Raw genomic sequence first — 21,394 nt, 5'->3', positions numbered from 1 at the left:
GGCCTCCTTACTCTGCCCTGATGGTAGATGTTAGAAGATAGAAGGATTAGGCAGTTAGAATTCAACATGATCTCATGGGGGATAAGCCACCACCAGAGGTTTGATAGCGACTTACCCCCTTTCCCATTTAGAACACATGTACAGTCAGCCATTTGGGTGGTCTGGAGAGATAGCTGTTGACCACTAAGCTGACAGATTTCTAATGTGTATGGACAGTCTTAGCCCCATCTACGGGGGTTTCCGGCATTCTGTTTTATGCTAAGGACTATGGAGATAACAAGGTTTCACCCACCGCTTGACAACTATGAAGTTGTCCTATCTCCACGCCGGCCTTCTACTGTTTTCGTAACTCCCATTGTAGTGGCAATGACGAGATGGGACAAGCCCTTTAAGTAAAATTTCCCTGTAACTCATGCTTTTTAATAATGAAGAGGAAATTAGTGACGATAAGAAAAATCATACACACCTCATGGTAAGCTCCTTCAGCCCGAGCTTTGTCTATCTTCTCCAGGGTACTTTTTGAGAATTGTATGACTTCTTTCACCACATTTTCTGCAGGCTACAAAATAAAATTTCATACTGTAAGTTATCTTGTCAGTAAATGTCTGTATTTGGAAATGTAGAATTTTAAAAAATGTCCCTAATTTGGTAGCCATTCATTAGAATAAGTTCATCTTTCTGATAAATATTCTCACATAATTCACTAGGCTACATTTTTAGAATGCAAAATGGATGCAGCAGAATGTGTCTTGTTCCCACTCAGTCCAGGGTCAGTCTGGCCCACCAGAGGATCCTCTGGTGGCCCAGGCTCTGATTCAATAGTAGACCCGAAAGATCCAGGAGAAGGAAAACATTTGTAGCTGCCTTTGGGATAATCATTTCCTACTTAGGTCTATTTCTTTGATTCCAAAACCATTAGATATTGTGATGATATACTGTAGGGGTTGGGCCCCAAGAATGATTTCCTTTGCTGGGCCCAAGGAACCCTAGTCTGACACTGACTCAATAGACGGCATTTATGTCAGAAAATAGTCCAATTTAAGCTTGGTATACTTGCCGGCAACCCCAATAAACCAACTGCTGTAACATAGGAAATAGTAACTTTTTGAGAAGTTGTCATAGCTTAAAGGGGTTGTTTGGGTTCAGAGCTGAACCCGGACAAACTCTATTTTCACCCAGGCAGCCTCCCTGACTGGAGCATTGGAGCAGTTCATGCTCCGATGCTCTCATTTGCGCTGCGCTAAATGGCGCAGGGCAAAGGCTCTTTTGTTTACAATAACACACTGCCCAGCGGAGGCTTCCGCCGGGCAGTGTGTTTGGTGATGTCGCCGGCTCTGAAGGGCGGGCTTTTGCGCTGCCCTAGCCGTTTTACTAGCTAGAGCAGCGCTAAAGCCCACCCATCAGTGCTGGTTACTTCACCGGGCTCCGTGAACAGCCGGAAAAAGAGGCTTCAGCGCTCCTGCAAGGGACCCGGTACGTCACCGAGTCTAAGAAAAGTTCACTTCCGGTGAAGAATTTCCTATAAGAAAACGGGGCTTCAGAAACATGTGGAAAAGGTAGGACATGGGTGTATGTTATATGTATGTCTGTCTTGTACTAATGGAACAAAGTCCTCAATCCCGGACAACCCCTTTAAAGGGGTGTCTAATAAAAGAAAGTCAGTCACGTAGTTCTTTTGGATACTATTGAATACTTGCGCTGCAGGGTGCCCTGCAGAGGAATCCAGGAGGTGCGTTTGGAATCCAGAGCTGGGAAGCACTGTTATCCTGTATCAACTCGGTGGGCTTATAGCACGGTGGAAAAAATTCCTTGTTTAGGCAGCGCGGTTCTTCACTTTAACCCTTTAAAGGGGTATTTCAGAACAATAAAAAAGCTTGGGAATGGCCTGCAAATTATTAAAAAAAATAAATGAGCTTATGCTCAACTTGCCAATACCCCTCCATTGCCATTCCAATAGTTCCTGGGTCTCCACTGCTGTCTACCTCCTTCCTCGAAATGGCAGGAATGGATGGGATTGCTGCTCAGTCACTCAGTCATTTTGATGATTTAAGCACTTTCTAGTTTGTTCCAGGAATCTGTCTTTCCAGCATGATATTCAAAGGTGGTTTTGCCTTCTTCAGGATCAAGTCAAAGCTATCTAGCTATTTACGTATGCTTCCTAACATTGTGCCATCTGTGGAAATCACATCCCTATGCAAGTTCTCACCACTCATCAGAGTGGGCCTTCTTTCTCTCAAGGGGTCCCAAACAGTGGTACTGGCTGCCTATATGGTATGTACTGTATATCTCTCACCTATGTGGCAGAATGAAATTTAGGTGACCTTAGGCACAGACAGCACTGCAACATTTGACCCTACACCATCATGTTATAATTAATTGTTAATGAAAATCAAGGCCAAACGGTGCAACTACACTGGACCCACCAGCGGCAGCTCACATGACACCTTCTTCCCAATCATTTTGGATCTGGCGGGACGCGGGATGCAGCATGTCCCACTTTCAACTATATCTGCGCCCTGAAGATGCAGATACAGTTGAATATAAGAGTGAAGCAAAGAACCATCAGCTCCCTGCTTCCCATTTCCCTTGCCTGTGCATTCCTCAGCAGTAAGGATGAAGTACGCTGAGCAGGAGAAGCACATGTAAGGGGAGAATGTGCTCTGTTCACCATGGAAATGAGGCTTGGTGAATAGTGCTTTTTTATTTTATTAAAATTAGGGCATCATTACTGGGGCAATAAGGGGATAACACTGTTGTGAAGGCCATTAATGGGGGAGGACTACTGTAAGGGGTCACAAAAAGGGACAGTAATATTGTGAAGAGAACACTTAGTGGTCATAACTGATCTGAAGGGCAGTAAAGAGGCATTACTAATGTAAGAGGCAAGTAAGGTGGCATAAGTACTGTGAGGGGGCACTATGGGGGCATAACTACTTTGGGGGATACTAAGGGGGCGTAACTCTTGTGGGGGCATAACTACTGTGAGGGGGCACTAAAGGAGAATAAGTACTGTCAGGTGTCACTAAGTGGGCATACCAACTGTGAGGTGGCACTAAGGGGGCATAACCACTGTAAGGAGATACTAAGGGGACAAGATTACTATAAAGGGGAACTAAAGGTGCTTATCTACTGTGATGGGGAAGTAAGGGGGCCTACCTACTGTAAGGGAGCATAATTACTGTGCGGGGGAACTAAGGGGGCATAACTACTGTGAGGAAGCACTAAGGGGACATAACTACAGTGTAATGGCACTAAGGGTGGGGGGGTTATGCAATTTCTGCACTGGGCACACCTATGTATTAAAACGGCCCTGATCCAAATGAATAATAAGACTGCTTTCTTACCTTATTCTCCCCATCTTTGGCAGCCAGTAACAGATCATCCTTTGTCCCTTTAGTGCAATGTTCACAAGTGCAGTCAAAATAGTACTGTTTCTTCAGCTGTTTCCTTCTCTCTTCACTGAGATTTAGGAAGTCGACATAGGAGACGCTAAGCTCCTCTCCTTTGTTGATCTTTCCAAGGGAACGAAGCTCAATTCTGTCATTGATTAAGCAAAAAACAATTAGTATTTCAAAAAGAGGTTTTGAAAATGCCTCCAGTGCAGGCCAGGCAATGTTTGACACCCCTTGACCTTTCAACAACTTTTAGAGTGCTAAAGGTTTCCTGGCCGTGCACCAAGGTTACGAGTATTAGTCTGATGCTTCGATACCCATGCATCATCGATGTGACGAAACCATAACCATTATCGTCATCATCTCAGTCATTATCATCTTCAGGTCATTGCATAGGTTAGAACTTCTTTGAAACTGATATTTTCTTTTGTGTCTTGCAGAATTCTTATCGGGTTTTTTTCACAAAAATTTTGACACTAACCATGCTCAAAAAGAATATGAGGTGGATGAAAAATACATTCGCTCTTATGTAATATTAGAAGAGTCCAGAAATACTAAGGATTAACCAAAAGATAATTAGTGAGATAATTAGATAATTAGTACTCATTACTGTGACTTCAGTTTACAAAATGTTTCATATTAAAACCAATGTTATCTTATATACATTATTATTGTTGTTCTAATTTTTATTATTATTAATTGTGCATGTGGTAATGCATTCTTTCAATACAGAAGATTAATGATGTGCAAAATTTCCATAAGTACATTTTGTGTAAGTACTTCTACTTTTAACATCTGGTCTTCTCATAATTTTCCAACCCTGCCAAGCCAACAGCTATCGAAAAGACTGGTAAATGAAGGAATGTCAGATTTGAAGTTCAACGTCTCATCACATTCAATGGAGGCACCTTGATGTATTATTTAGGACAGTGGCAGAAACCTTACTACCAAAGAGGAAGCCTCACGTAAAACCATCACACCTGTTCCAACTTCATAACATCTTAGTATACTGGTGAGTAAATAATTTTGTTTATTAGGGCCAAGATTTGTTGACTACTCCGTCTGACCCCACGCCAAGCATCTTTGAGCAAGTTGAAGAGAGTTTCCATCTTAAGACATAAACTCTTGATTATTTGGAGGCCTTGACCAGTTTCCAATGAAAATCAACGTTTTAGGAAACACTGGTTGGGGAACTTTTATCCAAGATACACCAATCTTTAGTAATGTCAAGAACTGGTATATAGAAGTAAAAGTTTCACCAGGGTCTGGTGCTCGAGGGGAGCTCAAATGTCCATGTGGTATGTTTAGAGATGTTACAATGTTACTAATAGGTGAGGCACCCAGTTACATTGGGGCACAAGAGCTTCAAGTTACGCCTTGGTTGGTGCATATGGTTCTTCCATGAAATACAGTAGCTGCATCCATTGCATGTTATTGACATAGGCTTAGACTGCTACACAGTGTATTCTGAAAATTCTTCAGACCTTTTCATTTCTTTCACAATTTTTTCCCCCATCAATCTTCTGCACTCAATAACCTAATGAGAAAGTAAAAATAGAAAGCTTGAAATCTTTGCTAATTTATTGAAAATGGAAAACTAAAATCTTGCATTGACATCAGTATTCAAAGTTTTTACTCCAAGGAGTTATTCGGATTGCCTGACTGGATTCGGTAAAGATTTTTTCCCCCTAAAATATGGAAAATTGGCTTTTACCTCACATGTTTTTTTGCTTGCTTTTTTTCAGCCTTACAAACTATGTTACTATGTTACTTAGTTGAAGCCCCTTTGGCAGTGGTTACAGCCTCCAGTCTTCTTGGGTATGATGCAAGGTTTGCACACCTGGATTTGTGAAGTTGTTAGATTTTATTTTCTCTGCAAAACCTCTCAAGTTCTGTCAAGTTGGATGGGGACCATCAGTGGACAGCCATTTTTAGGTCTCTCCAGAGATGTTCGATTGGGTTCAAGTCAGGGCTCAGGCCGGGCCACTCAAGGATATTCACAGAGTTTCCATAAGCCACTTTTGCGTTGTCCTGGCTGTGTGCTTAGGGTCATTGTCTTGTTGGTAGGGGAACCTTCGACCCAGTCTGAGGTCCAGAACACTGTGGATAAGGTTTGCATTAAGAATATCTCTGTACATTGCTCCATTTAACTTTCCCTCAACTCTGACCAGTCTCCCTGTCCCAGCCACTGAAGAACACCCCCACAGCATGATGCTGCTACCATCATGCTTCACTGTAGAGATGGTATTGGGCTGGTGAGAATGAGCAGTGCCTGGTTTCCTCCAGACATGATGCTTAGAATTGAGGCCAAAAAGTTAAATCTTGGTTTCCTCAGACAACAGAATTTTGTTTCTCATAATCTGAGAAACCTTTTACGTGCTTTTTTGCAAACTCCAGATGGACTTTCATGTGTCTTTTAATGAGGAAAGAAGTCTTTCTGACAACTCTGCCATAAAGCCAAGATTGCTAAAGTGCTGCAGTGATGGTTGACCCTCTAGAAGTTTCTTCCATCTGCAATGGATCTTTGGAGCTGAGTCAAAGTGACCATTAGGTTTTTGGTCACATCTCTTACCAAGGCCCTTCTCCCATGATTACTTAGTTTAGTGGGGAATCCAGCTCTAGGAAGAGTCCTGATTGTTCCAAACATCTTCCATTTAAGAATTATGGTGGCCACTTTGCTCTTGGGAACTTTCAGTGCAGAATACATTTTTTGTATCCTTCTGTGCCTCCACACAATCCTGTCTTTGATATCTTCAGGCAGATCTTTCCTCCTCATGGCTTGGTCTTTTCAAATCATGTCCAATCAACTGAATTTGCCACAGGTGGACTCCAATCAAGACTTGGAAACATCTTAAAGATGATCAACAGAAATGAGAGGACCCCAGAGTCAAGTTTCAAGTGTCATAGCAAAGGCCCTGAATACTAATGTACATGCAAAATTGTAATTTCAATAAATTTGAAAAAAAATTACAATTCTGTTTTCAATTTCTCATTATGGGGTACTGAGTGCAGAATGATTTTTTTATTTATTTTATTTTAGAATAAGGCCGCAACTTAACAAAATGTGAAAAAAATGAAATGGTCTGAATTTCTAAATGCATTGTACAGAAATAATGCCTTCAGTTTCTATGAACCATGCATTTGAAAGACCACTATACCAGAAATACAAATAGCTTTATATGAAAAACATTAACATTAACAAATGGCCATTTTCTGGGTTAAACAAGATACAATATGCTGTATATTGAGACAAAGTTCACCATCTCATTTGTCTTGCACAAGAACACCTGGGCAAGAAGTCATCTGTGCATAGGACAACATGATCAATCCTCATGTTACCTCAGATATCTTATTTGGGCAACATTTATATTTTTGAATAAATAGTCATTCTCAAGCAGCCAATTTGCATTGTATGGTAAGTGGTCTTTTTATATTCCACAAGGCAACCATTCCTTTATGATGCCAAATATATGACCAAAATGGAAAATTATACAAAGTAAAGAGGTCAAAGGAATATGCCATTCAAACAAAGAAAAGTCAAAGATTTGTAGAGCTCCATGACTAACCAAAAGATGAAACGTCAGCAGATCTGCTCTACTGTCAACTTCAGATGGGCGAATTATAGTGAGGTTGGGCACGGTTTCCACTGACCTATACTCTGATGAGTCAATAGATGTATTTAGCTCTTCAACTACATGTACTGCTTTCCCTACAATAGCCTGAGGCTATCTAGTTCCTGTTTCTGGTCATATTGTTTTATTTAAAACATAACATTTATTATTTTCCTTAAAGGGAACCTGTCATCAACTTTATGATGACCTCACTGAGGGCAGTATAAAATAGTGACAGAAATGCTGATGTCAGCGGTGTGTCACTCATGAGCTAAAAGTAAGTGGTTGCCGAGAACCAGCATCATAATCATTGCAGCCCAGGCCTTGAAAAAAGTCAAATCTACCTGAGAAGAGTCCTGGTTATACATAATCTCCTGCTCTCCCGTCCATCTGCTGATGATTGGCAGTTCTCTCCTAGAGATAAAGAGAGAAAACTAGGTAGAAGACTGTCAGCCATCAGCAGGTGGGAGGGAGAGCAGGAATTCATGAATAACCAGGACTCTTCTCAGGTGGCCGGGACTCTTTTCCAGGACCAGTCTGCAATGATTGTGATGTGGGTTCTCGGCAACCACTTACTTTTAACTTTTAAATGACAGACTGAAATCAACTCACCTGTCTCTACTTTATTCTGCCATTAGTATGGGCAGCACAAAGATGATGACAGGTTCCCTTTAAGATCATTAATCATCCCAAAATAGTTAAAAAAATAAAAATGGTCATATGGTGCAGTAGAGATAAAAGGCTTTGTATTTCCCTTATCTCAGTATATATTCTTGTCTTTAATTTTACTAGAGATTATTATTTTTTGTGTGGGAGGTCTCATTGGGATATTATCTTCATATCCCTATGAGATACTGTGCTATGGCAGTATTGTATCGTATTGTATCATATTATTGCTTTTACAAGAAAAGTAGTAATTGCAGCGACAAAGTATCCAGTTCACTACTAAATTGCCATCACACTCTGATGGATTAGCGGTAGAGTATTGTTGCTGATAGTAGATTGTTTCAGTTGTATCTGGATACTTTTCACTTTCCCTAGGTTAATATCCCCAGGCTAATAACCTCTCCTTTACAGCAATACTGATCGCTGTCCCTAGTCGCTAATGTCTCCCTTACTACATTGTTTCTCTATCTCATACAAATGTTCAGGTTGCCTGCAGCACACCCCGTTCCTACATTTGTATTAACATACGGCCATTTAATTTTAAAAATAGAATCGCAGCTCCCCCGACATGTTTTGCAGCAAACGCGGTGTCCACAGGGGTAATGGAGCTACTACTAACACGAGCGCTATAGCGAGTGCTAATTTCAGCATGACGGGCGAGTTTCCCTTCTACCTTATCCAATATGTTCTCACCGCTCGTGTAACATGTAGAGGGGGAAGCCAATAAGCTCTTGCAGCTTGTCATACTCCAATGTAATAGGAGGAGGTCCGCTCACCTAGATGCACCAATGCTCATTAATAGGGAAATAGTTGGATTTTCATTCCCTTCTACTCAGTGAGCATAATTCGGGACTTCAGTTTTTAGCTTTCAACTGCGCTTGCGTTTGGACTTTTCCATGTTCTTTATTATAATGTGGGAGAATAGATGTGCTATCTATTACAATACACTGAGTTGATCAAGATTGTAAGAATAATTTAACATTTAGTCTAAAGGGAGTCATAGAATTAATTGGCATAAATTCTCATGATAATCATACCAAAAATATATATTTGGTTATTTTACTCAGAGCCATTATAATAATCACAGCTGTAAGATATACTAACAGGATGTATAGCTGCTTGGTGGAAATGACAAAGGAATAGACCCAGTAATGTATAAAGAAATATTCCAGCACAGGATCACTTCTTAATTGGTTCGTCTTTATTGTTCGTGTTGCGCATTACATGTTCAGGACATCACCTCCCACCACCACCGGTTGACCTGTTTCCAACTGAAGCGTTCTTAGTCGTAACCTTGCGGTGTGTCCAGCCTCAGTGATTCAAATAGATCGACCCCTCCAAAAATAACAGAAGAGGAATCACCCTCATTAGGTCGCAATATGAATAGTTTATGCACTTTAGCCTTTGAGAAGGTGAGTGTTCCACATGGAGGCGGTGATACTAAAAAGAAAATTCTCTTACGTAAGGCTTACTGGATATTTAGACTAAACACCAGATTCCGGTCTGGTCTTAATCTAAAAAAAGAATTAATGTTATGCTATTAGGGGCCCCAATGTTTACATTTTAAATTTATTACTACAAAGGACCATGTTAACGCCACACATAATCAGAGGAAACAACTCTGCAGAGCGGTCTCTGCTTCTTTCTTTCCTCCTTCCATGTGAACTGATACTAAACCCATTTACCTTGCATATGCGTTTTCATATGAATTTTAATAAGTAATTTCGTTTCGAAATAATCTAGTATATTTTTGAAGGACTTTTTATGATATATGCACAATTTTTTTGATTGGTGTGGGTTTGTTCATATTCATGTGTGGGATGTGGTTTAAGCTTGAATGCGGTGTGTCCGACCTAATGAGGGTGATTCCTCTTCTGTTATTTTTTCGACCCGTTCTCCCTTCCCCCCCCCCTCCCTCTCTTCTTTTTCCCGGTCCCTCACAGATTTTATTTATCTTTTCTATTGGAGGGGTCGATCTATTTGAATCACTGAGGCTGGACACACCGCAAGGTTACGACTAAGAACGCTTCAGTTGGAAACATGTCAACCGCTGTTGGTGGGAGGTGATGTCCTGAACATGTAATGCGCAACACGAACAATAAAGACGAACCAATTAAGAAGTGATCCTGTGCTGGAATATTTCTTTATACATTGCTATGCGAAGAACCTGCCTTGGTCATTTTCCATGCACGGCGAGCTGTGGGTAAGCTGGATATTTTCTTTTTATTTGGACTGTTATATAGACCCTTTAGTCATATCCGACCTGCATTAGTCATAAAAAAGGCATTGTCATATTATTGAGTCTAAATATGATTTAAATCAATCATTTTATGCAGGATTCTTATGTTAATGATGAGTTATTTTATTAATTACATTACGCAACCAATACAGTTTTTATTTTACTCATTCCTTATTGTACTCAACTCTCCATTTTATCAATTATTTTTTCTTTCCCTTAATGCTATTGTGTCACGTACTTATTCTTCAATCAAAATTGTGAGCTTTGGATTAATGAAAGTATTGTCCCCCTTATTGAGCTAGAAATGTTTTTAACATATTTCTATCTAATTTTTAAGAAGATTGATGGAGAGAGTTTTTGGGGGGATTACTAGTAAGTCTCCCTTTTCCCCTTTATTTCAATTAAATGCCGTGAAGGAAAATCCTTCATTTAATCCATTCGGGCTCATGGTATTGAGCCTGTGGATCCAGCGAGCCTCACATTGTAGAAGATTTTTGTCTAAATTACCCCCTCTGGGTCCCAGTCTCATCCTCTCCACTCCCCAGAAGCGTAGCAGACTAATATTTTTACATACATACAGCTTCGGGCATGGACAAGCCGCGATATAGATTAACCCTTGGGTTTTCCAAGTAATTAGCTGTCTGATCTCATATTCCTTTTTATCACTTGAATTGGTGAATTGCTTAATTCGAAGAATATATCTACAAAAGGAGCAATCTCAACATGGTGCTGAACCTCGATATTTTTCTTTAATCTCCTTACTCACGGTTTTGGTCTCCTGAAGAAAGCTGTGGACTAAATGGTCCCTCAAATTTGGGCCTCTACGGTAAGTAATACTGGGGTTAAAGGTAAGGACAGGTCTCAACTCTCTATCTGACTGTATAATGTGCCAATGTTTTTCAAGATCTGGTATATCTCTTTATTGTAGCCATCAAAGGTTCCGATACATCTAATGTTATCTTTGTTGGAAGTGGAATCAGACATACGTAGAACTTTTGAAAATGAAAAAAGATGCATGGAAACACTGGAAAGTCTAATTAGGGAGAACGAAGGATATCAGGTTACCCTGGACCCACCGTTTACTTCTCTAAAGCCTAAATCTAAAAATACTCCATCTTTCGCACAATTCAAGAAAATAGACACCTTTGTGCAGCTCGTAACACAAGACATAAAAGCATTCAAAATGAGAAAGGATCATGTCGCATCCAATCTGAGTGCACAAGAGTCTGTCGTTCTGGAGGAACTAAAAACGAATGAAGAGATTATAATAAAACCCAGCGATAAAGGGGGCAACATAGTCATCCAAAATAGAGAAGACTATGTAGATATGGTCCTAAGATTACTTAGGGATAAAAAAAAAAACATATAAAACACTCCAGGAAAACCCTACAAACAGTTACTTGGAAGAATTTAAATATCTTCTTTCCGAGGCTAAACTGAGGAAACTAATAACAAAGGATGAATTCTTGTGTCTCTTCAATAAAAATACGACTATCCGACTAACTTTTTATGCCCGCCCAAGGTGCACAAGAATAAAACACTGATCCCATGGATGCCTATTATGTCCGGGAATGATAGCACAGGGAATAAGTGAATACATGGACCAAATATTAAGGCCCTTGTCACTTCTTTACCTTTATACATCAAGGACACTAAGGATCTCCTCCTCAAGATAAATGACTTCATACTGATGCAAAACACTATACTGGCAAGCTTGGATGTTGAATCATTATACAGCAATATCCAGCACCATTTAGGTTTACAGGCAGTTAAATATTTCTTGAGCACAAAAAGCACTAATTTTCAACAGCACATGTTGTAATTTATTTTGGAACACAATTATTTTATTTTTCAGGATCACTTTTACAAGCAAATAAGGGGGACCGTAATGGGGACGTCTTCCGCCCCATCCCATGCAAATCTTTTTTTAGGGTGGTGGAAGGATCACTTGGTATTCACGGACGAGATGTCATCATATGTCTGCCACATAATTTTCTGGGGCAGATATATAGACGACATCCTCGTCCTATGGGATGGGGGTCACTCTCTTTTTCATGAATTTGCCCAAGTACTAAACAATAATGATATAGGAATGAAATATACATACGAGATCCAAGAAAAGGAGATTTATTTCCTGGACTTAAAAAAATAATGAAAGTGGAAGATGGTCACCTTGATACTGAGATATATAGAAAACCAAACTCTACAAATGGTTATTTGCATTGGACAAGCTTAAAAGGGGAATTCTGACCGGCCAATATAAGAGAGCATGCCAAAATTGCACAAACGAGATGTCATTTATCAAAGAAAGTGGTGAACTGTTTCAAAAGTTTCGAAACAGGGGATACCCAACACGCCCTCTCAAGAAAGCTTTTAATAGGGCCAGAACCATCAAGAGGGAGGACCTATTGAAAACCCCTTCCAAAAAAGATAACAACATCATGAGATGTTTCGGCACCTTTGATGGCTACAATAAAGAGATATACCAGATCTTGAAAAAACATTGACACATTATACAGTCAGATAGAGAGTTGAGACCTGTCCTTACCTCTAACCCCAGTATTACTTACCGTAGAGGTCCAAATTTGAGGGACAATTTCGTGAGCCTGAAACCGTGAGTATGGAGATTAGAGAAAAATATCGAGGTTCAGCACCATGTGGAAATTGCTCCTTTTGTAGATATATTCCTCGAATTAAGCAATTCATCAATTCAAGCGCTAAAAAGGAATATGAGATCAGACAGCTAATAACGTGCAAAACCAAAGGGGTAATCTATATCGCTGCATGTCCATGCCCGAAGCTGAACAGGTGAAACTCGAAGAATTAGAATATCGTGCAAAAGTCCATTTATTTCAGTAATGCAAATTTAAAGGAATTGCATTAATGTAGCTTAAAATTAGAATTTTGTGAAAAGGTTCAATATTCTAGGCTCAAAGTGTCACACTCTAGTCAGCTAATTAATCCATATCTATTAAACAAAGGGTACCTCAAAATTGTGACTTTGGGGTTTCATAAGCTGTAAGCCATAATCATCCAAATTATAACAAATAAAGGCTTGAAATATCTCGCTCTGCATGTAATGAGTCTATCTCATATATTAGTTTCACCTTTTAAGTTGCATTACTGAAATAAATGAACTTTGCACGATATTCTAATTTTTTGAGTTTCACCTGTATGTCGGAAAGACGACACAAGAACTAAGATGTCGCATCTCGGGTCATCTAAGTGCAATAGAGACAGATAAGGACATGCCCATCTCAAGGCACATTAAATATGTTGATGGTAAAAATATTAGTCTGCTACGCTTCTGGGGAGAATGAGACTGGGACCCAGAGGGGGAAATTTAGACAAAAATCTTCTACAATGTGAGGCTCGCTGGATCCACAGGCTCAATACCATGAGCCCGAATGGATTAAATGAAGGATTTAACCTTCACTGCATTTATTTGAAATAAAGGGGAAAAGGGAGACTTACTAGTAATCCCCCCAAAAACTCTCTCCATCAATCTTCTTAAAAATCTGATGGAAATATGTTACAAACATTTCTAGCTCATTAAGGGGGACAATACTTTCATTAATCCATAGCTCACAATTTTGATTCAAGAATAAGTACGTGACACAATAGCATTAAGGGAAAGAAAACATAATTGATAAAATGGAGAGTTGAGTACAATAAGATTCTAAATAAATTAAGAATGAGTAAAATAAAACCTGTATTGGCTGCCTAATGTAATTAATAAAATAACTCATCATTAACATAAGAATCTTGCATAAAATGATTGATATATTAATCATATTTAGACTCCATAATATGACAATGCATCTAGGTGAGCGGACCTCCACCTATTACATTGGAGTATGACAAGCTGCAAGAGCTTATTGGCTGCATGTTACACGAGCGGTGAGAACATATTGGATAAGGTAGAAGGGAAACTCGCCCCTTATGCTGAAATTAGCACTCGCTATAGCGCTCGTGTTAGTAGTAGCTCCATTACCCCTGTGGACACCACGTTTGCTGCGAAACATGTCGGGGGAGCTGCGATTCTATTTTTAAAATTAAATGGCCGTATGTTAATACAAATGTAGGAACGGGGTGTGCTGCAGGCACCCTGAACATTTGTATGAGATAGAGAAACAATGTAGTAAGGGAGACATTAGCGACTAGGGACAGCGATCAGTATTGCTGTAAAGGAGAGGTTATTAGCCTGGGGATATTAACCTAGGGAAAGTGAAAAGTATCCAGATACAACTGAAACAATCTACTATCAGTGACAATACCCTACCGCTAATCCATCAGAGTGTGATGGCAATTTAGTAGTGAACTGGATACTTTGTCCCTGCAATTACTACTTTTATTGTAAAAGCAATAATACGATACAATACTGCCATAGCATAGTATCTCATAGGGATATGAAGATAATATCCCAATGAGACCTCCCACACACCAAAAAAATTATCTCCAGTAAAATTATAGACAAGAATATATACAAGGGAAATACAAGGCCTTAAGCTCTACTGCACCATATGACCATTTCTATTTTTTAAACTATTTTGAGCTGATTAATGATCTTAAAGAAAATAATAAATGTTATGTTTTAAATAAAACAATATGACCAGAATCAGGAACCAGATAGCCTCAGGCTACTGAACCATGCACTATTGATGAATCCTGGGTCCACTAAGGGTCTTTTTTCGAATTTGGCTTTCCCTACAAGTAACCATACCTATAAAAGGCATACAAGACAGCTATCCAAAGCTGGACAACCTATTTAAGGACCTGATAACCCCCAGCCTCTTTGGCTATCACTCATCAAATTCTACTTTTACAGGTTACTCTTAATCTCCCTCTTGATCAGAGGATGAACAAGACGATAAACACTAAATTCCACCATAACCTGACACATGTTCTGTAGTGTCCCAAAAACATCTCTGCCTACTGATGTGTCTCAATGAGTCAGTTTCTGGAAGATCTAGTTACAGTAAGATCCAACTGGCAGGAGACCAGGTTAGTCACATTTTTTAAAGTATGTCAACTGTAAACTGTATACCACAGAATAGGTGATACATTTTAGAACAGTGGGAGACTGACTGCTGGGACCTTCACCAATGGAAGACCCTGACACCTTCTAACCAGGATGGCAAGCCTGATGAGAAGTTGTATAGAGTGGTGCTCAAGCATATCCATACAACCTTATGCAGAAATACTGTAGGCTATTGGGTGGAGTCTGTCAACCACCAATCTAACATACATCATCTATTCTGTAGATATTTTTTTATTTTATTTATTTTGACTGGAGGTTTTTTCATTCTGTTTCCTGAACATGACTACGGGGGAGGCCATCTTTCCTGAGCTGGTGCTAACAGCATTTAGAGACATCCTTTACAAAGACACATTAGACTGGAGGGGCCCTCGCTGACTTCTATAAGAGATTTTTCTATGCATGCTCTTACCTGAGCAGAGGTCAATTGCACAGGGTGGAGAATAGATAAATTGTAGCCTATTGTTAATAGCGGAGCCTGTGTTTTATATATATACATAAACATATATACAGTATATATATAGTATCTTTCATTGTAATTATATCTAAGATGATAATGAGATGACTGCTGACTGATGTAAAAACTTTAAATCAACCATCATATAGTACATGACAATCTACTTCTAACAAAGATAGAACCAGCCCTGTACCTCACATGGATCCAGAGATCTCCACATTCATTGCTCTAATTGCTCTGCTAGATTTCAAGCTGGCAGCTCAGAGGGCGTGTCCTTTCTCTGGAGGCGTGTCCTTTTGGCTGCAGGTCTCTCCCTATCACAGCTCAGAGGGCATGTCCTTTTTCTGGAGGCGTGTCCTTTTGGCTGCAGGTCTCTCCCTATCACAGCTCAGAGGGCATGTCCTTTTTCTGGAGGCGTGCCCTTTTGGCTGCAGGTCTCTCCCTATCACAGCTCAGAGGGCATGTCCTTTTTCTGGAGGCGTGCCCTTTCGGCTGCAGGTCTCTCCCTATCACAGCTCAGGGGGCATGTCCTTAAAGCTGCAGTTCTCTCTCTGTAACTGTCACAGCTTTTAACAGTAGATATGGCTGGTGGCAGTTGAAGGATGGAACTGAGCATGTGCGACCACCTCAGTAGGTTGACAAGCATTACTATGCAGATTAAGTACCAGGGGACATCGTTATATGAAGTAAAGGGAATATCTCACAACTGGATCTCACAACATTTTTGTAAAAGAAAGTACCTAGGGTTTCATGCTGAATTATATTGAAATAACATTTAATGGTGACACAACCCATTTGAGGGAAAGGCACTCCTGCACTGTGGTTTTAATACTCACTATAACTACAAAGAGGAGCTAGCAACATAAAGTCATTCCCTTTGTGTGTCCATTCATTTTAATGCTGAGCACAGCCTGAGAGAACACAAAGTGTTATGTTGGTTTCACATGAGTGTGTTGTGGACAGGAAAGATAGTATACTGGGCAGACTATATGGGCCAAATGGTTCTTATCTGCCGACACATTCTATGTTTCTATGTTTTCTATGTGTGATGACCACATTTCCTGGACCAACCACCGCTCATCTGTCCCAAACTTGCTGCATCAGAGAGATTTATGATGCTGTGAGTTCCTGCCTGACCACAGGTCTACTGCACTGTACTCACATGATGCTGTAAGTCGGGTCGGGTGAGCATCGGTCGGTATGGGAAATACTGGTTTCTCGCAGAGTGTATTTCCCGGACTGAACCTGCTTGTGGAAAACTAGCGTTAAGATATGTAGTTTTCACATCAAAAATAATACATCCCCATAATCCCATGCTACCGGTCATCAACACACAGTTGTGCATGGCATTATATGGGATACAGATGACCAGTTCATTGGGATTCATTGACACTGCAGATTTCCTCCAGAGAGGTTGACCTCAATAGGTCTTTTCTAACTTCATTACTTGAAAATTGTCACCATATATAGCTGTTAAATTTGGCACCATTAGTGTGTGTAAAAAGAAAAAAAAAAAACTCTTCTGGATTTTAGTATTTTTATTTTTGTTAGAAAAAAATTAGTCGGTCAGAACCACATTACTAAAAACTTGTCTAATGACGACTTCCAACACAATGCTCCATGCTTTCAGAGGTCCACAAGGCACGTCATTGTGCGCCAATTATTCATTGAGCTGGGAGGTGGAATACACAGAACAGGGGATGGGATTAGAACGGGGTGGTCAGTATTAATGGAGGTATCATACACGTGTGAAGTTATACGTGGAGGAAGATACTGGCAGAATTCGATGGGATATGGGAATGGAGACATTGCGTGGGTTACTGATTCCATGAGAAACAAGAGGGGGGAAGAGTGAGAGATTTCACAATGATGCTTGTGACACCGACCCACCTCATCTGTGTATGATACATTGATTTAACAGCCTCATGACTGAAAAACAAAACAAGAGTCTACAATGGGTACAAGAAATTCCATCGAAAGGGTGGGAGATTCTGGGATCACAATGCAAATAGTGGCTATGCATCAATTTCCAGTTGGAGCATAAGTTGAGTAAAATTTCACTATTTTATATTATATTTTATATTTTTTATATTAAATTTGGATGTGTCAATAACAGTTATCAAATCATTACAAGTTTGATACATAGCCTGTAACATTTCAATCTGTACACCCCCAAATGTGAATGCCTTAAATATATGGTATATGGTCAAAAGGAGTCGTAATTGCCCAGAGCACATTTTCCATCCCTTGCTCTTTTTTGTAGGTTGAACCAATTGCATTACTTAAGACTGGGAAAGATGATCGTTTGGGGAAAGGACTTTTTTTTCTTTTCTTTTACAAACATGGCAGGACATAAGAAAACTGAGAATAAAATTGCCTTCTAATGGAGAGTGATAGTGTAGCGCGCAAGCTCTGTGACAAGGGTGTAATCACTGCGCAGTGGGACGGAGGAGGAGCGGAGATACTTTATCTTGAACTGGTTTTTAGTTCTATCTTTTCCTTATACTTCATTCATATTCAGAGCTGCATTCAAAATTCTGTCCCTTGTGATGCCTCACTATTCTGGTATAGTTAGAATTACAGACTGTTCCCCAGGCCTGGTGTAAACACTACAGTTCCAACACATAACAGAAGATCACCGATAATACTTGAGCAACAAGTAGCTGTGGACTGGCCATAGACCCCACAGGGAAAGTTCCTGGTGGGCCACTGTCCAGGATGGCCGGCCGAGTCTTCCTCGTGGCCACCGGCCGGGTACATAAAGATCTGATGCTCTCAGCATCAATTAATGCTAGGAGCATCAGGTACTTATGCATCTGGCCGTTCCCTCCTGAACTCAACTGTATCACTGTCCTTGGGACAGTAATACAGTTGAATACTGCAGTGGGGGTGGCAGTATTTCATGCTACACTGTGGTATTTGGTTCTGCTGAGGCAGTATTTTGTGTTACACTGTGGTATATGGTTCTGTTGGGGCAGTATTTTGTGTTACACTGTGGTATATGGTTCTGTTGGGGCAGTATTTTTCACTGCACTGTGGTATTTGGTTCTGCTGAGGCAGTATTTTGTGTTACACTGTGGTATATGGTTCTGTTGGGGCAGTATTTTGTGTTACACTGTGGTATATGGTTCTGTTGGGGCAGTATTTTGTGTTACACTGTGGTATATGGTTCTGTTGGGGCAGTATTTTGTGTTACACTGTGGTATATGGTTCTGTTGGGGCAGTATTTTTCACTGCACTGTGGTATTTTGTTCTGCTGAGGCAGTACATCGTGCTGTACTGTGGTATTCGGTTCTGCTGAAGCAGTATTTTGTGTTACACTGTGGTATATGGTTCTGTTGGGGCAGTACATCGTGCTGTACTGTGGTATTCTGTGCTGCACTAAGGCATTGTTGGCACCCCTTCCTTCTGTTGTCCAGGCCTACTTGTGTTGCCTCACCTTCTGTCAATTTGGACCTGCCTACAACATTGGGCTAACTTCCCAGTCCACCCCTGCCATCAAGAACTGAGGTGAACCTTTGAGGGTTTGACCGGTTTTCCAATATCGATGTATTAATGACCTATCCTCAGTATAGATGATCAATATCAGAGGGCTCATGCGAGTGCTGCGTTCTCTTCACTGTTTACCTGCATGACTACAACGTTGCGGCAGTAACTATAACTACTCTGTCCCATTGCAAGTAAACAGTGAAGAGAACACAGTGCTCAAACGAACGCCGCACTCTCTTTAAAGAGCTAATCGTCGGGGGCTCCAGGAGTTGGACCCCTGCTGATCTGATATTGATGACCTGTCCACACTATAGATGACTCAACACTCAACACTATACTTCAGTAGTAAAACTATGTTCAAAAGCAAAGGTATGATTTATGCTCTCACCACCTGCCATGCCCTATTAGCTAGAAACAGAGGTCGTTTCGCTGTGTAGGTGTCATCTCTGTGAATGAGATGTCATATAAAGGTCACAGGATTAGAGCATGAAGGGTTCTTCTCATAAATTGGCTTTATGTCCATGTTCTGAACTAACCCGCTAATAGAGAGGAACAGATATTCATATATCACAGCTCCCTGGATTGGACCGTGCCAAAAAGAACTGGCTCATGACAGAACATACTTCCACACTGCCTCACTGTACTCTCTGCTGGAACAGGCATATGCATACTACTCACAAAAAGTTAGGGATATTTGGCTTTCGGGTGAAATTTATGGAAATGTAAAAAGTTCATTTTCCAGTGATATTATATCATGAAAGTCGGGCATTTAAGTAGAAGCAGAAATGGTGATTTCCTCATCTCAAACAATTTATTGAAACAAAAGCCAACACCAGTGGTGGGTACACCCCCACAAAAATGTCAGTGTCTCAATAACTTAAATAATGGGAGTGGGGCACACTCTAGAAAGTATAGGGATCTTTAATAACACTATTAATAACAATACAATAAGATATCAGCAAGTATAAAATCAAATAGAAAGCAGCAGATAAAATAGTACCGACAATAAGATAGGTAATGGATTTAAAATGGCAATAAATACAGAGTATGGCTATATAAAATATATTAAATCAGACAATATATTCGGTATGTATATGGATCCCAATATAAACTTTTAGGATAAAAACATTAAATTCGAATATTCGATAAAATAGTGTAGGTAGTTCACTGGTTGTGCTTGGTATAATGTTCCATACAGGGTTCATGCAATAATATAAATCATCCTCTCCTGCAGACAGTCCTTAATCGCCAATATTGGCAGTAGTCAAAGTCCCAAGCGTATGCAGCCTGAGAATTTGGTTATACAATAGTCAGGCTGTTCATACGCACAGCGGCGTCCCGCTGTATTTAATATGAAGAGCGATCGCTTACTGGAGATGTGCAAAGGCTTACCCGAGGGTCTTTTAATGCTGGATAGTGGGCTCTCGACTCGGCGTGTCTGTCCTGACTCCGGTCTCAAGAGCTGATGTCCAGATTCGAATTTTGGCGCCAGTGAGGTTCGAATCTGGACATCAGCTCTTGAGACCGGAGTCAGGACAGACACGCCGAGTCGAGAGCCCACTATCCAGCATTAAAAGACCCTCGGGTAAGCCTTTGCACATCTCCAGTAAGCGATCGCTCTTCATATTAAATACAGCGGGACGCCGCTGTGCGTATGAACAGCCTGACTATTGTATAACCAAATTCTCAGGCTGCATACGCTTGGGACTTTGACTACTGCCAATATTGGCGATTAAGGACTGTCTGCAGGAGAGGATGATTTATATTATTGCATGAACCCTGTATGGAACATTATACCAAGCACAACCAGTGAACTACCTACACTATTTTATCGAATATTCAAATTTAATGTTTTTATCCTAAAAGTTTATATTGGGATCCATATACATACCGAATATATTGTCTGATTTAATATATTTTATATAGCCATACTCTGTATTTATTGCCATTTTAAATCCATTACCTATCTTATTGTCGGTACTATTTTATCTGCTGCTTTCTATTTGATTTTATACTTGCTGATATCTTATTGTATTGTTATTAATAGTGTTATTAAAGATCCCTATACTTTCTAGAGTGTGCCCCACTCCCATTATTTATATTATTCATTACTTTCAGACTGGGTGTTGTCTGTTAAGTGGGTGCACCTCTGTGTGGTTCTCCACCTCATTTTAGTGCGACATTATGTTTTTCGTCTCAATAACTTGTCATGTGACCTTAGGCATCAATTACAGCTTGACAACAACGTCTCATGCTGTTCACAAGTTGACTTATTGTCTACTGAGGCATGCCATCCCTTCTTGAATGGCTGCCCTCAGGTCATTGAGGTTCAGGGGTACAGAGTTACCAGCCTCTACATGGTGACTCAGCTGATCCCAAAGGGTTTCAATGGGATTCAGGTCTGGAGAAAGTGCAGGACACTCCATTTTAAGTAGCCCAGTCTTCATCAGCCGCTCCATAATGCATCCATGAAGATGAAATTAGGCCTGTGTTGTTCATGCA

The 21,394-nt window shown here is 40.3% G+C and overlaps 1 protein-coding gene across 2 annotated transcripts in view; it reads right to left on the bottom strand.

Annotated features, from left to right (window-relative positions):
* Nucleotides 1-21,394, bottom strand: part of SMYD1 (SET and MYND domain containing 1) — a 54,370-nt gene that overhangs the window by 6,243 nt on the left and 26,733 nt on the right. Inside the window, exons 5-7 of one of the 2 annotated variants that reach the window (XM_040419264.1) lie at nt 17,294-17,332; nt 3,345-3,537; nt 467-559 (exon numbers count right to left, since the gene is read on the bottom strand). In XM_040419264.1, the coding sequence (XP_040275198.1) occupies nt 467-559; nt 3,345-3,537; nt 17,294-17,332 (325 nt within the window). The remainder of the gene's footprint in view (nt 1-466; nt 560-3,344; nt 3,538-17,293; nt 17,333-21,394) is intronic. The other variant, XM_040419266.1, reaches the window with a different exon arrangement.

This window comes from Bufo bufo, chromosome 2 (assembly GCF_905171765.1).
Source record: "Bufo bufo chromosome 2, aBufBuf1.1, whole genome shotgun sequence".
Taxonomy (NCBI): Eukaryota; Metazoa; Chordata; class Amphibia; order Anura; family Bufonidae; genus Bufo; species Bufo bufo.
The sequence above is the reverse complement of the archived record's forward strand: the minus strand, read 5'-3'. Positions and strand labels throughout refer to the sequence as shown.